The sequence below is a fragment of the Scatophagus argus genome, chromosome 14, assembly GCF_020382885.2.
Source record: "Scatophagus argus isolate fScaArg1 chromosome 14, fScaArg1.pri, whole genome shotgun sequence".
NCBI classification, from domain to species: domain Eukaryota; kingdom Metazoa; phylum Chordata; class Actinopteri; family Scatophagidae; genus Scatophagus; species Scatophagus argus.
The window spans coordinates 11,595,193-11,614,487 of NC_058506.1; the positions used below are offsets into that span (position 1 = coordinate 11,595,193).

General features: G+C 39.8%; 1 protein-coding gene across 3 annotated transcripts in view; it reads right to left on the reverse strand.

Annotated features, from left to right (window-relative positions):
- Positions 1-1,059: 1,059 nt before the first annotated feature.
- cadm2a (cell adhesion molecule 2a) overlaps positions 1,060-19,295 on the reverse strand; it is a 187,828-nt gene continuing 169,592 nt past the window's right edge. For 2 of the 3 annotated variants that reach the window (XM_046409764.1, XM_046409763.1), the window contains 3 exons: positions 18,113-18,211; positions 7,395-7,517; positions 1,060-6,611 (listed from right to left, as the gene is read on the reverse strand). In XM_046409764.1, coding sequence (XP_046265720.1) covers positions 6,493-6,611; positions 7,395-7,517; positions 18,113-18,211 — 341 coding nt within the window. In that variant the 3' untranslated portion in view covers positions 1,060-6,492. The remainder of the gene's footprint in view (positions 6,612-7,394; positions 7,518-18,112; positions 18,212-19,295) is intronic. The other variant, XM_046409765.1, reaches the window with a different exon arrangement.

Consider the following 19,295-nt stretch of genomic DNA (forward strand, 5'->3'; position numbering starts at 1 on the left):
TACCCCAGAGGCAAATAATTACACTTCTTAACTCCACTACATTTGTCAGACATCTTAAGTTACTTTCCAGATTACAGTTTCAAGGTATGAATTTCAATGTTTCTGTTAAACTTGTCATTTAAGGGTTGAGAAAACTCTTGTTTTACTGAACACATGAAAAGTTGACCTTTTAGAAATACATAGTTCACAGAACCTATACTTGTATATATTTTTGTGGAATTGACACAAACTTTCATGATTATTTTATCATCACTTTTCCTGTCCTGATTTACTACAATTCATTTTAAAGGTAAAATATACAACATGTACTCCCATATTGCACCAATGCACCAGTATTGCAGACCAAAACAAATGAGCATGTATCTCAGCCTATTTGTCTCTTAAAATGTTTTCAGAAACACATTTTAGTATTTAGCTGTGAAATGAGACTTTAAAGTTTCTTACCATAGTGAAAATGGTGGGAGGACAGAGTGGGACTTAACATGCACTAACATGTGTGTGCAGCCAGCCAAAAGAAAGAGCAGAGACACCCAGACGACACACACAGGTGGAGAGTGACGTCATCCTCTGCACAGGATGCCATTACTGCACCATAAATAGGCCTAGTTGCCTGCTGCAGGATTGATATTTGATATTTATATCTCATATGTAACCTGCAAAGTTTTTATAATGTATATCACAGGAACATATATTTTTGCTGGAGCATTATGACCTTGTACAGACAGCTGACTGACAGGAAAATACAGCTGAAAGACTCACACACAGCAAACTGAATGGCATCATAACACCACCACCACCACTGAGCGCAGGCAGGGGAGCTACAACACATCATGAATTATTCTTGTTGATAGAAATTCATGAACATGTGTCTGTGCATGTTTGCTTGTGAGTGTGTGTGTGTGTGTGTGTGTGTGTGTTTGTGTGTGTATGTGTGTAGCCTTGTGAGAGCAAATTTAGATGATCAGTGCTTGTCTGTCTGTAAATAGGTAAAAGGCTTCCAGAAGGAAAAAGCTGATAAAAAAAAAAAAAAAAAAAAAATCAGGCTCATACAGATGTCTTGGCAACTATTTATTCAACAATTTTTGTTTCATACATGAGAACAAACCTCTAAATTAAATAATAATAAATCCCACAGATGATGGGAGAAAAACACCTCCATTATGGTGCTATATATCAAATCAAGCCCTCTCGTTACAGCTTAATATGAAACCCCTTATTCCACCAAGGTACATCAGAAGCTGAACTAACATGTGTCTAGCTCTAATCTGATCTTCACTTAGCTTTTACTGTGGATATTTTGTATTTTGTGAACGACTGACTGATATACACAAAGATGTGTGTGTTTCTACAAGGAAAACATTATGATAGAGGACAAAAGCGTCAAAGTGCTTACACACGATAAGCTTAAATGAGATAACACAACTTTGATCACTCTTGAAACTCATGATTATTTGCAGCATATTTCTAAATATCGGTATTTCAAGTCAGCGATCATATCAAAAAACTGCTTCTTATAGTCTAATATCCCAATGACAGCAAGATGACAGAATTACTGAAGAATCACTGAATAATTTTATTAACATTGTGATAATTTGAAACTCAACAAAGTACATGGTGTCAGCATTTAGGGACTAGCAGAGTGGGACGTGCTCACAAGTCCCCGTTTCAAGACAGAAAACAAACAAACAGAAAAAAGTCTCTAAATGAAATATCTTCCTGAGATGTAAAACAAAAGAAACAGATAGAATCAAAAACAAACAAACAAAAAGGGATCAAAACATCACTACATGCGATTTGTCCCACGTTGCTGTCATCATTGTGACAATATGGAGATCGGGCTGATTGATTCTTGTCAGTATTGCAGAGGAACAAAGAAGTGCACTGAAGCCAAACTGTACAGCAAAGACACATGAAGAGTCAGATGAAGAGAGACATGACTCGACTGGGCCATGTCATGCTATCATCACTGCTGCTGCTGTGGAGAATACAACTATATTAAAAATAAAGTATTTTAGATAGATTATGACTCAAAGTGGCCATTGTCTTCTTATTCATCCCTTTATAATTAGGGACTTAGAGTTTTTAGTTGATATGGACCTCTAATTTCCTGAAAATTGGGACAACCGTTAGCACAACTTTGGGGGCAATGGATATGTGTGTGTGTGTGTGTGTGTGTGTGTGCCTGACTGACTGTAATATTCTGTGACCAGAGGTGCTCCTGGGGTGGTGAAAGGCTGTAGCAGGATGAAAACATAATGCAGTGTCAGCAGGTGGCGTTTGGACGTGCTTCAATAATCACCAATCACATAAGCTTGTCTCATCCCTCTGTAAAAGCAGCAGACAGGCAGGAGGAGGACAAAGGAATAAAGTGGAGGTGCAGAGTCACAAGGCACAAACAAACAGCTCACTACATTATGTGTCCGAAGATGTTCTGATGTTCTTCTTTTTCAGTTGAATTTACATTTCAAGATATCTTGTGTTCTGATGCTATTTTGCATTATTATGTCAGCGCACTTAGTCAACATCAACAGTAACTTGTAGTATAATGAAATATGTTTCCGTTGTTACGGTCTGTTGACCAATGCAGATAGATCACACACATATGATTCCTGCTGCTGACGGCTGCAGTCTCAATCATTTGAAAGGGAACAATCCTACAATCCTACAAGCAGTTGTGAATGACGAAACTGCAAGAAATCACCCATTGATTTTAGCCATAAGAAACAGAGAAACGGCTTTAATCTTACTGAAAAATGTATTTTATGTGCATTCAAATCTTTGCTTTCTTCAAAGAAAGTTGGTTTGTTTGGACCAAACACAGATGAATCTAAAAACTGGACTTGTGCTCATTACTGTCTTGCAGCCAGGATGAAATTAGAGGCCCACGATGTGGTGGATATTAACTGAACAATGTTGGAAAGCGAGGACATAACAAGTTTAAAGCTTAGTTTCAACTGGCAACAGAAAAGAAATACAGCTAATAACTGACCCCAAGCTATTGTTGATTCTATCATAGCAAAATAGTACACGATGGTATGTGCCAGGCTGTTAGAATAACAAATGAAAAAAGATCCAGGTTTGGTCTTACTATCATAAAAAGCCATTTGCAACAAATTAGCTCCTGTCAAAACAAATATTTACATGTGGTTTTCAGAAAGAAAAATAAAACACATTTCACCATTCACTAAGAAATATCCATCAAATTAGTCAGAGTGCATAATTCAGTAAATGGCACCTGTTTCACCTCTAATGCAAGCACCAATTAATCACTGCAGACCAGCTTATTAATGAGTGTTCAATTAATATAAAACAGCCTGTTTCTCTAACTTCAGAATCAACAAGTTTGACTGCGCTCTTATTTTTAAGATGGACACACCCGCATAAAGCAATAGAACTGATTGACATCCTCACTGATTTAAGACAAAATGAATAAAAAAGAAAATAGAAAAGTAAAAAAAGAAAAAAAGTACAAGACATCACATCATTGTGATAAACGTATCTATGCACACATGTGATACATAACGTTCCTAAAGACCAGAGCCTGTCTAGAAAGCTTTAGTCTGGATCTACTGAAAGTTTGCGGTGAGGTTGAAGTTAAACCTGTAAATAACGGTGTATTGTAAGTGCACTAAAACTGAACAAAAAATTAACATACTTAAAATGCAATATGCAGCGTAAACTTCTGAGGTGAGGTGCCGAGCAAAAAACCAAAGTGATCGATCCAGTGCTTCCAAACTTGTGACTCACTCCATCACTGTGTGAGCTATAACACACAGAGAAAGACCTTATTTACTGACCCTATTTGCATAATGTTGTAAATTGGCCATCGAATTGGAGACAGCTGGGCCCACTATTTTTTATTGCCCTTGGTGATAATTTGGTCCCTCTTAGCAGATTAGTGCCTTGCCTTTAAGTCTTTAGTTCCAGAGGCCACAGTGTTCATCGTCCTTTCAGCGCAGAGTAAATCAACCAAATTCCTGCAGACTGATGAAAGACGAAGGGTGGGGATGGATGAAAAGAAACAGGCGGTGTTTACTAGGATGTCACGTTTGTCAGCGTATGTGTCAGACTTTCGCTGCCTCCAACAGGAAGGTAATGTTTCTTTTGATGCATTTTGGTACTTTAAGGATTTGATGATGCACGTTTTCGTCGCCACATCAAGGCCAGTGTACATGACACCACAATTATTATTCCAGATTTGTTTAACTTTTCCTTTTTTGTTCAGCAAATTTTTCTACAACACCAAATTATATCTGTAGTACTTAAGAGCACACCGAAAGCACAAGAAGCCACTGCTCTCCGAAACCAAGTAACAAATACACTCCCATTGTGGTTCTCTCTTAAATAAATTAAACATGAAAAAGAACCAAACAAAAACATGCTAATGTGTATTAAAGTTTAGTTTTCACACATTATATACATGCCTTGCGCCAAAACAAAATACATTTGTTTAAAAGTTTTCTAATAAGAATTATGCAGTGAAAAATGAAAAATGTAAATAGATAAGGTGGCTAATATACAAATTTGAAGGAATATGGGAATCCAGAATTTAACAGCAATTTTCACAATCAACCACATTTTAGCAGACACAATATACAGCAGGGAGCTTAGGACCATTTAAACAAATATATTAGAAACATTTCTTTTTTTATAAAAGACGTGATTTAGCTTACATTTTCCAAAAAATGCATTTTTTTCCAGATTTGAATAAGACAGCCTTGTCATCTTTCCCCATTCAAACCAATCCAAAGGCGATCTATTTGTTGGCAAAGGAACACAGTTACTCATTCAGACATTGTTGTGCTTCTCTGTTTGTCTTCAGTTTTTAGTTTTGGAAAAAAAGGCTCCTGCAGATCTGTGACCCAGCACTCACACACTATTTCCCTTTTTTTTTTCTTGCTTGAAAACCCCATGAAATGGAAATCAAAGTTCAGTTCATGGAGAGTGACTCTGACAAAATGGAAATCAGAAGAGCAGTTTGAGAGGTGGACATGTTGGTGATATCTCTAGTCGAACTGAATCGTTTGAAACTGGTTAAACGGAAATTTGCAGATGACAAAACAAACAGAGAACAATGATATCACCACTGTTAGTTTAAAGTATTACCATCACTGTATGCTTATCTATGAGCCAAGAAATGAACAGATATTTGTGTACAAAGCACTGTGGAAAGCTGCCAGGACCTCAAGCTTACAAGAGGCAACAGTCAATATTACAGTAATGAAATACGGAGGAAAATTAATTTAACAGTAAATTTCCTGTACATAATGTACTTATTTCTGTACCACATTAACTCCTAATGGTTCAGTTTACATTTCATGGGGTTCTTAAACCTTGAAATTATTCCACCATGACATAAAAATAAACAAAATAATTCAAAGTGAAAAGCTAAACTCATTTCAATACACTTTATACAGCTTTTAGAGAGAGGAGATTGACTCTTTCTGTACACCTGAACCCTTTATGTGAATCACAAACTACTGTAAGAGGACTGTGAAGGTGTTGGTGTTTCGCTAAACTGCAGCCTGGACAGAATATACAGACAAAAGTACATAGGGACAGCAGATTTAGCAAATGGTTTTATATACTTGATTGAGTTTATTTGATGGAATGCTTCATCTAGCATCTTTGTGTATTCTCTGCTCTACACAATACCACACTACCCTTTATTACCCCTACCCTAATAATGAAAATCATATTATACACTTATCTGACAAACTTTACTACAGTGTTACACGAAACCTTCTTCTTATCTTAGGGTCAACTGTTTAATTACAAGTCTATTTAGAGGGGATGGTGCTGGGGGAAGGTGGGTCGTCTAAAAATACCATATTCAGTGTGATAGACATGTATAAGGCGTAAACAGCAAAGATTTTTCATTTAAATAAAAAAAAGGACGCAATGCATAATCAAAAGCTGTGAGCTAAGCAATGAAATGATGGTCCAGTTAACCATCTATGAAGCATTTACATCGCTACTGACAGACAATACATGAAGGCATTGACAGAAATTCAATGGCGTCTGTATTTTTAGGCACCGTGTTGATGTGAGATATGATATGTGTTTGTGGACGTGTGTGAACAAAGGGGATATAAGATGTGTTTGGGTGGCTGCTCGGAGGGAAACAGGAGAAAGGATGAACAAGGGCTCATGTAAGAAGCAGATATGCAGACTTTCAGGCATTCATGTCAAAGATGAGGAATAATATAAGAAAGGGGACAACTTCAGCAGCACCGGCAAGCTGCTGACTGTGAAGGACTGCGGAAAGAAAGAATGAAAGGATAAGATGTAAATGACAGAAATGGGTTCAACAAAAGGCAATAATGGGAAAACACTTGGGGAACCTCTCTGTCTGGAGACTGCCCGCAGGTTCCTCATTGACACGACGGGGACAGTGGTCAGAGATGGAGAAGAAAAGGGGGAGACAGAGAGAGAGAAAGATTTATAGAGACTGAAAGGGGAAGGAGAGAGCTGCACAGCTCCCTCTGCAGTCTAAATGAAGTATTCTTTCTTTTCTTCTGCGTGTGCATGGTTGCCCTCAGCGTTGATGATGGCTGTATCGGCATCGGGTGCATCGTCCGCCCCTTTGGCCTCGTTTGTCAGGTACGTTCCTGAGGAAGGCGAAACACAAACGTATATCAAGGAAAACAAATCCGAGCGGCCCTGCATAGTGTTTTCTGCCTGAGGCGAAAAACACATTTCAAGACAACATAAGTAATGCTACATAATTCATATACACAGCGATGAGAAGCTAGGATGGTACAGGATATGTAAATACAGCAGACAGTAAGCGGGTGAGAACTTGCATCAATAAACACCTTCGTTCTTCTTGATGACAGCTTGAAGTGTCTGGCTAAAATAATGAGATGTTGCTCTCACTTTTAGCTAAGAATTCAGTTTTGTAGCATCAGTGTCGCAAACTGACCATTATCTGACCCCTAGGCTTTTCTTTCTCTTTTTTCTCTCTCTTTAGCAGTGCCACTAAATGTACTAGGACAGCAAGTGTCGAACTGAATCTAATATAATAAAATGCGTATCATGCCTGTGTGTCCATACTTGAATAAGTTATGAGTCTGGGAACAAGAAGTGCAATTCTTGACCCAAAATACAGCAATGAGTGCTCAGGGCTTAGAGTCAAATTATGTCATTGCACTCTCTCTCTAATATAATATTAATATTCAGAATAAATATATTGGCATTTCTAGATTACTGGAAGCACTAGTGGCATCATGCCGTCTGTGCAGCACTTAAGCTTTCATTCCTTTTTCTCCACTGCAGGTATGTTGTACAAGTTGTAACATGTGGAAGCAGTGAAACCTCATGGGACAAGTACAACATGCTCCACTAGTTTCATAAGCCTTGAGGGATTTGGGTCTGGTCCACTGTGGTTTTACCTTTATGCCTGGCCAGGTATCTTCCCAGAACAATGATTAAACACAAGGTGACAAAGACCACCACAGCCACCACTCCTCCGATCAAGGCATGGTCAGTACCATGCTGCCCCACGGCGTTGGGATCTGAGGACAGAGGACAGAGAGAGAAACAAAGAGAGCAGATGAAGGCGTCCATCGGTTAGGTGAGGGAGTGAGGCCAGAGGAGCCGCGAAAGACAGACAATGCAAAACAGAGCAAGGAGGAAAAAGATTATTTCTAGCTCGTTCCTGCTCTAATGAGCTGCTGCCATTCCTCTCTCCTTTCACATCATGCAGTCGAAGCAAAGCTGCCTATCTCGCTGAGAATAATAAAATGAGACAGAGAGAGAGAGAGAGAGAGGAAGAGAGAGGAAGAGGAAGAGAGACGGACACCACATTGACACAAAGTGCAGCTACAGGCAGACACATTCGCCCCGCAAAATGAGGGAAAAAGAGAATGAAAGAGGGACACGGAAAATAGAGGTGAATAAATCAGGATCACCCCCATGGTGCCGCAGGAGTCACCAACATACAAACCAGGACAGCGGAGGAAGAGTAATACACAGTAAATAAATCATCACATGGAAAATAAAAAGGAAAGATCAATCTTTTTTTCTGTTTCTTGGCAAGGAAGGATTGTTGTAAGGAAAATGAATTGGGTGTTCGAGAGCTGCTACGTGCCCCCAGCTGTTGGGAAAGCAAAAAACGATAGTGAAGATTAAAGAATCTGCACAATGAGGCTGTCCACACCTCATGCAAAGAGGCATCAAAGTTTCCCTAGGCTTCAACAATACCTCATTTCCTTTAGTCACCCCGACTACCCTTTTACACAGTCTACACAAGCCTGGCTTGGAGGCTATTTGAGGTAAGAGCAGGGACATGACACCAACGGTGTCTACTGTGGGTGAATCAGAAAAAGTCGACAGTGACAGCGGTGGGGGAAATGTGTAATGGAATAGCCTGTATTATTCATAACAGTTCATGACACCTGAGAAATTAGCACTCATCTCATTATCTTCCTCTGAGTGCCAGGGCATGACATATACAACCCTGTGACTTTTGCGTGTCTATGTGGGCTCACAATAGCTAAAATATGACAGCATCAGAGCAGGGTAAGCAGTGACAGAAAGGCGGACCGGACATGCAGCACATGTCCAATATCAGGACTGTTTCTCTTTCTTTCTGTGTCCGCCCATGTGGCCAAATTGAACAGCTGGCTTGCTCTCGCTCCATAACTCTCCATGGTCTGAGTGACCAGGCCGTCACACTTCACCGCCTCCCACTGGACAAACACACACTCATACTGACACACATGCTCACACACACACTGAGACACTGGCGTCTGTAGCATGGTTTCACTGTGCTGCAGTTCTGCTTGGTCAGTGGAGCAGAGAGTAGAGGAATGTTCCCTTGGCACGGCCCAGCAGGGCGAGGACTCGAGGCGTTAGTTACACACACGGCTGTGTCTCCTCACCTCTATCTGTCAGGACAGTGTTTTTTTTACCATCATATGCACTCACTGTCCTGCTGCTGCGCTTAAGTCCAGCTGTTACAACCCAGAGCAGGGACAAACAAGCCATAACCATGCAGTTGTATGTCCGTCTACAGTGCACAACACACTTTGGCCATGCAATATGCTGGCGTCATGTCTAGGAGTCTGGGCTGCAAGTCACAAATCCCTTGGCACTTTTAGAAGACGCTGTCTGATCCTGTTGCTGCTGCGGCTACTGCACCACTTTCTCAAAGGAGTATCCAACTAAAACCCAATTTTTAAATAGAATTTAAAGGTTGACCTTATGTCATGGCTACATGTGTCAGAGGTATCAGCACATGCTACAGGACAATCCAATATTTATTACTGTTAATCTGTTTGTTCCACACACTCAGAACATTTCTCTGCAACATGAGTAAACACACTACTATGATATGATATGACATATCTACTATACCATATACTATAATGCATGCAATTTCCTCATCATAGCTCCAAGGGTACCACACAAGCAACATATTTAGTGAAATGTCAATCTTCCCTTTCGCTATACTGAGCATAAGGATAACTGGTGTGGAAGCTGACTATACTGCATCACTATTTTGAAGCTACTATCAGTGCTGCCTGATTACAAAATTCATTAGCTACCTTCACTGATTTTACCTTTGTAACTGAGCTGTCTGATAAATTGTCACAAGTGATGTCACATGAGTCAGCATTCGCTGGAGTATTCCATTAAGTGAGGAAGCAACAGAAGCCTGTGACAATTCATTCATCATAACTTACAACGTGTAAATATGTTTCATGTGAGTGCCTCAAAAACGTGGTTCATCTGTTGCGTTCTTCTGTATTCTGTTCTAGTCCACCGCTACTCATGGATGGAGAAAACGAGAGCGAGAGTGTATGAAGACACACAGATAAAAGAAATACAGTGATGGACAGGAAAAGGCTGAAATTTCAGTTGGAGCAAGACGGAAAAGGAGAGACAACAAGAAGAGGAGGGCTCTAGAGAGGAGGTTTATACATTTTTATGGGTCCAAAACACATTACCTTTTAATAAGGGCACATACATTCTTCTCTGTGTGATTTAATATGAGAGCGTGGCAGAGCAAACTCCTCTTTTAATATTTATAACGCTCTCCTTGTCGCCTGGCCTAGTGAGTTGGGCTTGTTAAATAAATTAAAGGGGTTCAGCGGTTCTGTGAACCACTGCTTGGCCAGACTGAACTAAAAGTGTTTCTCTTAAACTGCCCCAGTATCTCCACATATGTTCTGTTTCACTGATACCGGCTCCGTATGGGGTTACCGTGGAAGGATATGAGATATTGATACCGTGGTGGTTTTCAAGAGGATGTGTTAAGACCGGAAATAGAAACAATGTAATTTGCAGTCGTATTATCGGGTCAGATGAAATTACATTATTTATAGGTATAATTAGGCTTCTGGGTGAAATGTGAAGCACACTGTACATCAAAATAAAAGCATTTGTGCTGCTGTATGGCCCTGAGCAGTTTACTGTTCATGGCTAAAATAAAGCCTAACAGTCATTAACAGGTTCAATAAAGGTTGTATGTACATGTGGAAATTATGTGCAAAGGAACATTATTAGTTCAAGTGAAAGCTCAAATATTCCATCAAAGGCTCAGCTGGACAGAAGTCAGTCAGGTCATCACCTCCATTTTTATACCAGCGTGATCTGACCTTAATTTCTGCTAAATTATACACTAATCTGTGAACTCCATCCCTCTATTACATATCTAAGAAGGGAAACTGGCTGGAATGACCGAGGAGTTTGAGTACCAAAAGGTTAGTTTGGTTAGCTGAAGATGATCCTCCACCTTCATCACATTCCTCAAACAGAAACTTCACCTGAGATATCTGTCATGCCGGACATTAATGTTACAGTGTATCTTGGGCACTTCCTTCTTCTTTTTGCTCTGCCTTCCATTTAAAGTCATTTAGTAAATTAACAATCTCAAATGATCAGAAGCAGCATCCTTGAATCCACTGTATCAGTATGCAACTCAAATAGCTTCTCCATACTTCAGATGAACATCCAACTCTTTCTCTCTTCCCCCTGGGTATTAAATTCTTTAATATTAAATTTCATCCCATACAGACACCTTTTTCTTCTTTTGGATTACACTTTTTCCTCTCTCTATCTTAGATATGGCTCTAAGACGAAATGGGCTCAGTTGCACAGATCAATAAAGCAGCAGCTAGCTTAAGCATAAGCTTATGCAGCTGCAGTGTCCTTGTGTCTGTGGTGTGGGTCAGGAAATCTTTGAGTGTGTGTGTGTGAGAGAGAGAGAGAGAGAGAGAGAGAGAGAGAGAGAGAGAGAGAGAGAGAGAGAGAACATCATTGTGCTAAAATGGGCAACATTAGTTTGTGTTAATATGAACTCAGATCCACAAGAAACACTAAAATCTTCGGTTGGCCTGGGAGGTGTGGGGTGGGACATTTTTGTCTTGTCTGCCAGTTTTTTTTCTATTAATACAATGTGTCTGGCACAGGAATTGACTTTTATTAGGACATGACCAGATTAACTTAAATAAACTGTGACCAGAAATAAGAAAGACAAAGAAATAAAACCCCTATGCCTCCCCTGTAATGGCTGCTTAAAGCACTGCAAATTACATCATTAAAAGTGAAACATAAAGAGACACATACTACTGTGCTTTACTTCTGCTGCAGTAAAAGTTACAGGCACAAAAGAAAGAGTGGCTGCAAACAAAGAGAAAGTAAGGGAGAGTGAAAAGTGCCTGCAGACTTCACTTGTTCGATGAGTCAATTATGTCCAACTTTTTGGCTGAGACTGGAAATTCACCAATCTGCATCTAATGCTGGCTCTACTGCCAAGATGAAAGCGTCCCTGGAGGCTGTAGCAGAGGGCCCAAAGACACATGTGCATACACTCTCGAATCAATCCACCCATGCATGTAAGAGTCAGGAAGACAGAAAAGAGGAGATGTTGCCGAGACAAGTGTGTGTTTTTTGTGTGTCCTTGCACATTATTGCTTGCTGGGTCAGGGTGGATTAATTAGATTCTAAAAACAAATTACTTCTGCTAATCATTCAATAAGCCCACACGTGGACTTGGACACTATCTTGAATATTCAACAACCTCCTCCTCTCCTCTCAGAATGAAAAGAAATTGTGGTCAGCGGGGTAACAGCATGAAGTTATAAGCAAAGCAAGATAATTAATCATATGAATTCATTAAGTTGCATACAAGAATCAGTCTATCAAAGCAGCGCAGTGTTTGGCAAAACCCATAACCTCTTCAAAACAGCAATAAAACACAACAAAGGACGAGGCTGGTAGATGAGATCAATGTTACACCTGTGGTAACTTAATCATAACTATATTGCTGCTGCTTTTCCTTCATAAACTGCATTACCCTGCCGCTTAGTTTGGAAGAATTGCATTGTGTGAGCCTATGGCAGAACAAGAGCAGCAGAAACAGAAGCCCACACACAGGTGAGTGATCTTGGAGGCCATAAGTTGCCACCACAAGCCCAAAAATCTGCCGTGGGAGACAAGCAGAGAAAAATTAATCAGGGACCAAGTAAAACTTAATATCAACAAATGAAAATTGTTGACTACCTCAGCTTTGTGAGCTTCTGAGAGCTTTTTCAACACTGCTGAAAGTGTTGCCTGCCTTTGAGATTTAATGAATAGAGGAGCTATTACATGTAATTCATAACACCAGCCCCAGGATCTAATGATTTCTCTTTTTCTGTTCTACACTTTACTCCAAATTGTTGCCATAACTCTTCCCCAAAGCGAGTTAATGTGACAGGTCATCAATAATAATTGCCCAGCAATAAGTGGAGAGACCTTTGCATTATGTTTTAATTTCTCCTGTGATACTCAGCTTGAAGGTGGAGAGTGGAAGAGAAAATGGAGAGAAGATGGTCAGTATTGTTCAATATGTAGTCTCCCCTCCCCCCAGGGATTCTGTAACCCACACCTAGCCTTTCTGGTTTAAACACAGCAACCAAACAGTTGCCCTGGACACTTGCCCTCAAGAAAATATGTCTTTTGCTCATCATGTGGCCTAACCTGTACCTTCCATTTAGGACAAGATCAATAGCAATGGAATAAAGCAGGTACAAATCTCTCAAGGAGTAAAAATAGCCCCTTATTGAGTTTTCATGAAAGGTTTGTCCAGGGTCTCAAGCGCCTTCAATAGGTGAATGTGGGGTTAAAGACATAAAACATTGCCTGTGATGTAAAACCTGCCCTTTCAATCCTAAATAATTTGTAAGAGCAATAAAACAGGAGCAAATTTCAAGAGTTTCCCTAAATATGAAAAGGATATTATTTAGGAGTTTTCTTATTAATTCCAGATTTATTATTAAATTGTCCTTTAGAGACACTGAGCATTTTACGGTTTTATTTACTTTTAGACTATGCAGTAAACTCTTGGACAACTGTTGAATTCTGTATACTCGACCTTCCGGTGGCTTGTGTTCTCTTTGTTGATAGGAGCTGAAAAGCTAAAAAAGTTTTGCACATTCTTGTTTCTGGTAGAGGTTTGATTTTCAGACCTTAAGAGGAAAGTCATTACTGTTGTCTAAAGCAGACAGTTAATTTAAGGTTAGTGGGTTTCAGTCCCAGCACAGATTGGCTGGCTCAATCCTCTGGAAGTCAAGCAGGGTAAGAGTGGTCCTGTTTTAATGCATTACCATTCATATGCAGCTTTTTGGCCAGCGCTGACTTGAAAAGGGGAAAGCTTAGACTAATCCCAACTTTTGAACCCTGACCAATCCCTTGCTTCTGCTCTTGAATTCTCCTCAAGTGTGTAGTCGCTGCTATCAACTTCAAGAGGAGAGGAAAGATCCCTTTGTGTTTTGCTTTAGTGCACTTACCATAAAAAGTAGGTAGCAGTACAATTTAGCAATATCTTCCAAGTTATGATATACACTTTGATTAAGAGTCTTAAGGTTGTTGGTCCATTTCTTTACTTACACCTTCTTTTTCTTTCAGGGATCAACCAGTGGACCAAAGAAAAAATAACTTTTATTCTGGAAGCAGGTAGATGGGTATTATTTTAGTTTTTCCTGTCGTCTCCACTGGCAGAGACACTAGGCATGAATAATTGCTGTCTTTTCGGCAGTGGGCCCTATTTCTGTGGCGATACCAGGGTACAGGGGCTGGGGTTGGCCACACGAATGCTGATTATGAGAACTGAATAGTAAATATTTTAAACACCAAAGAAACCCCCGTGCGTGGTTCAACCTTTCAGCTTCCCAAGGTCAAAGCTAATTTGCAAGCCACAGAAAAAGCATTTGGCAAATTTTTGAGAACTCAGTGGTGGTGGTGGTGGTGGGGCAGAGAATATGAATCTGTGTGTGTGTTCACAAAAGGGGGGGTCTGATGACATTGCATAGACCTCTGATACTTAGTGAAAGAATTATTATAGCCATTAAGGCTGGCTGGGCTATTGAAGCAGTGTGTGTGTTGGGCATACCTGCCAGCACTTCATTAATAAAGTGAATCACAGACTGCAGTCCTGCATCAGTCTCAGGCATTACACAGAACGGATGAAAAACAGAGGAATCTCTTGCATACCTGTAGACTCCAAAGGTCAACAGCAGTTAGAATTAAAGGCATGGATAACTGTCAAATTTACATTTCCCATGAGAACAGCTGAGTCTACAGCATGAAATATTTATTTGCTAATATTTCTACAAGGATGAATAAATGCTGCCATTAAATGCTACATTATTGCATTGGCTTTCTGTCAGCTTGTCAGCAAAATTAGACAAAATAGCCATTGCCAATGTAAAATCATGCTGCAAAATAATGTCACATATGACATCTTACAAACACATCTTTGTAAATACAGAACATTCAATACTATAACTACTGAGAGATGAACAACTCATAGCTGTGTAAGAAGCTGCAGTTATTTTCACATGCGTTGCCAATTTACAACTGTCAAGCAAATTTCTCTCTTGCTCTTGGATGTGTGGGATAATATCTCATGGCACATGTGAAAACAAGTGAAAATCACAGAGAAGCCCTAAAATGGTAATATATGAGTAGCACAATAACTGCACTGGTGTTACTATTTAGCTATTTAGTTACTATTTAACAGCTAAAGTCAGCGCTGGACTCAAATGATCAACAATAGTAAAAAGAAATCACTCGTGGTTGCTTGCTTTTATCTATTTTTTTTTTATTTAAAATTTTTATCTATAGTATGTATTTTGTTTTCTTTTTAATGACCATTTCTTTTTTCTCTGGCCAAAATGTTTCTTGTTGAAAGATGCCTCATTCTTAGGCGTGGGGTTGCTAATGAATGGCAAGCAAGGAAAGATGCAAGAATGGCATGGAAAAAGAAGCAGAGCAGAGAAATGTGCACCTTAAAAAGTTCATCAGGTACATACTATGATACTATTCTGCTTACAGGCTATGGTGCTGAAACTTACACTGTGTATTTCACCTGCACAGGAAGACAACTTTATTAAAAAGACAAAACGCAGGGCTGGTACAGCTCCACAGTTGTTTGCTTTCATCAAGGGCCTATGAAAAGACCTGGTAATAAATCAAGTAGACACATGAAAGCAGATAGTGTAGTATCCTGTGACTGGGGATGCAGTGAAGGAGTCTGATATTTAGATTCTCTGAAGATACACTGAGAGCCTCGGCTTCTCTTGCGTCTCTGCATTACACAAACAGACATCAGAGAAGAACTGAGACACGCTGATGAGGAATATCCAACAACGTGTGAAAGTCTGTTATCTAAAAGGGTCTTCAGAGAGCTGTGAGGGTAGAACAGTGGGTGAAGGAAAAATGAAACAAAAGCAATAGAAAGCAAAGCAACAAAGGTATACAGGGAGTTGAGCCTCTTGAAGGACTTTAAATATGGTAATTTAGAGAAAACAGCAGTGATGAGAGGAAATTATTCTGAGCGAATGGGACTGTTGAGCACCATGAAGTTGAGAGGAATGGAGAGAGAGCATAAAAACAGGGCCAATACAGAAGGTAAACTCTGTTACATCTATAAGGCAAGAGAACGGAATGAACACAAATGATAATGAATGAAGCTGCAGGAAAAAAAAAATCAAACAAAAAGTGGTTCGAGTCTTTCATATTAATATTATTTTCTTTGAAGCTGATTTGAATGCTCATGTTTTGAGAATGTGTCAAATATGCTGTCAAAAATCATTTTATGTCTAACTATATTAGAAATTGTCAGTTTACACAACCATGTTAACAAAAGATGTCACATGTCACAACTTTCAGAAAATCACGATCAAAATGATATATGAGTGAGCAAGCACTTTTGCGTACCGCCTATCACAGCACATTAGTTTTAAATTGACTTGTCACTCAGAAACTTTGATTGACATAAGACTGTACTATAGCCGACATGGAGCAATGTCAGCATTATTGTTGCAGTGGTGCAACATGCAGAAAGACAGAATCATTAGAAAAACACCAATTCAGCTAAACAAAGATTCTATCCAACTGTACAAACCATTGTGTGATCAAGTGGGTCACTTAGTCAGATGAAGATTTTTGAAATTGGGTGGTGAAAGTAATTGGGATATCTTACCACTTCCTGCAAGATCACATTGTTGGGAGGATCACATTATAATTTATTTTGTGAAATCCATCTATTTACTCACTGCTGCTTATCCCAGTTGCAGTGATGCTAAAACATCCTGTTGCCCAGCCATGTCCTCCAGCTCCTCTGGAGGGATCCTGATGCTCTCACAAGCCAGGTGGGACATGCAATCCCTCCAGCATGTTCTGGGTCTGCCCTAGGCTCTCCTACCAGCTGGATGTGCCAGAGAGCCTCCATGCATGAGCCTTCAGAAGGCATCTTGGTCAAATGCCCAAACCAACTCCTCTGAATACAGAATTAGTTTAGCTGAATGTGGAGGAAAACCTCCAGAGGGGGGACATCTTGATCAGATGAATGAATGAACTCAACTCCTTTCAATGCAAACATGCAGTCTGCAAAGGGGAATCATGTCAGTCATTTGACTAGCCAAAACTAGTGACTATGGAGGATAGCTGGGGGAAAAATAGATGTGAAAAATGTGAAGAAGCATGCAACAGAGGACAACAGAACTTCATCATCAGCATTAAAAAGAGATGCAATCGCACGTTCTCCAAAATTAACCCTCAGCACTCAATCATGTAGAGTTGATGGCAAGACATGATTGACAACTTGCTAACAATGAAAACAACTTTCACTCCAACTATACAAGACAACTACTAACGTCCCAAGCAGTTATATTCCTGTGGTACCACCCCATGAATACCCCCTCGGCTAAGCAAGCATCATTTCACCCCTGTTGAGAACACCTTCTGTTGACCACAGCAGCTTCTTTAAAAGTCGCTACCATGACAAGCACCAATGACCCTGATCCCCTACACAATGGTCTTCTCAAATACAAAGAACCCAACCTCACCCAAGACACAGAAAATGTTCCTCCAGAGGGACACTTTATGTAGCAGGTACCCTTCCAAATGCTACAATAGCTTCAGCTTCTTCCTCACCAGAACAGTGACATTCAACCTCCAGGTATAATGCTATAAAGGATTATATCAACCACATTCATATTCCTCTGAAACAGATTCTAAGAACACCAAGTACTGTAGCAATGTTAACTCTGTGAAAAAGAGCTTTTCAAGACAGAATTCTCTAAGATTTAACACAGCATTAGGAGTCACGATGAGACATCTCTAGTGGCCAGACATTTTCAGTTGGACATGACATTTGCTTCTTTGAGGTTTCAGGGCACAGAAGTACTGAAGTCTTTGAAATGCCAAGGGGACAATGGTTGGAGTATTTGAACAGCTAGACCCTTTTTGAATACATCAGCTTGGAGTATCCCTTGGATACTAGGGACTTCTGAAAATCTGAATCTTTGTCCTTAATGTAAACACACAAAAACAAGTTAATTTCAGTGGAATGGTCATTGCTCATTGAAAGGCTGTGCAGTTTAAAAAAAAAACGTGGATAAAATGCAGTATCAGAGGACAGAGAAGACTTTTAACCTGGGAAGTAGATATTTTTCCACTTCTCTGTGTCTCAGTGGGTCCACTTGGAAAAGGTGCACTGACACCTGAAGCAGAGAAGTTGCTACATGAGAAATAAGTGGACAGGTGGAAGTAAGAGGGAAGTAAGAATACACAGTGGCATGCTGAGGGGGTTGTGGAGATGCGTGGGGTGGTACTGTACCTCTGTTGCCTGTGACTGTGGGGTCTGAGGCGTGGGTAGGATCTGGAGGGATGGGATGTAGGGGGGGAGTGGTGGATGGAGGCAAGGTTGTGGGGACGTCTGGTGGAGGGGACAGACAGACACATATATACAACAACAACACAACAAATAACAACAAAAATGAATTCACATGGGGGCATACATTAAAAAAGCAACAGAAACCGCTACACACTGTATAGTGATGGAAAATAAAAACAGCAAAACTGACACAATTCAAGGCAACATGAGATCGTTAAATGACCTTAAATGACCTCCATCACTTCAAAAGCGAGTAGCTTCCACTGAAAAGCCTTATATATGACTGATTTTTAATGATTCTCTTTGGGTGAATGTTCACGACTAACATTTGAAAAGTCAAACACTGATAAATAGCTCAACGTGTCTTGCATACTTCTGTGTTTTCAATGTTTATCATATACTGTATAGAGTGTGAGGGCTCCAATTCATAAATAAGGCATGTTCATCAAGAAAAAAACACTGGGTTTTGACTTTTCTGCACAGGTGGGAGTAGCCTGTAGGTTTATCTTAGGCAAAGTGAAAAGTCTGAACAAGTTGATGCAGTATGTACTTAGAGTGGAATGGATGAAAAAATGTTAATGTTTCACATCTTCTCTGAATGTTTGGGTCCCAATCCTTTATATTTCTCTAGTCACTATAATCTAAAATTTAATTTAAAATGTTCTGTGTCTGAATGTGATAGTCATTTCTGTTGCAAGAGAACAGGATTAACCTTGAATCTGTTAATGTCAGCTGACGTCTGTGAGGATAGATCCTACACTAGCGACCTCTCAACATCTAAAAGGGAAAAAAGCTGGATAAAATGAAATGAGGAAAGTAATTTGACAAATTATATGTGCCAGTTATTCATATTTGCAAGGATGACTTCAGGAAAAGGTAGCCAAGCTGTCAATGCTCCATTTCTGACTTCTCACTACAGGATAATGGTAACGTTGCTTCATCCAAGGCAGTGTTCTCACAATCACATGTTAAAGCAACAGGAAAAATGGGACTGAAACATTGCGTGACAAAGTTAATGAGGTTACACTACCACCTTGGCTCTTATGTTTATGTCACTCTACTTTTTGTGGTGAGCTAGAGGATTTTAATTGGCTGTGGTACTCTTTCTCCAGGCCAACTGTCCTGT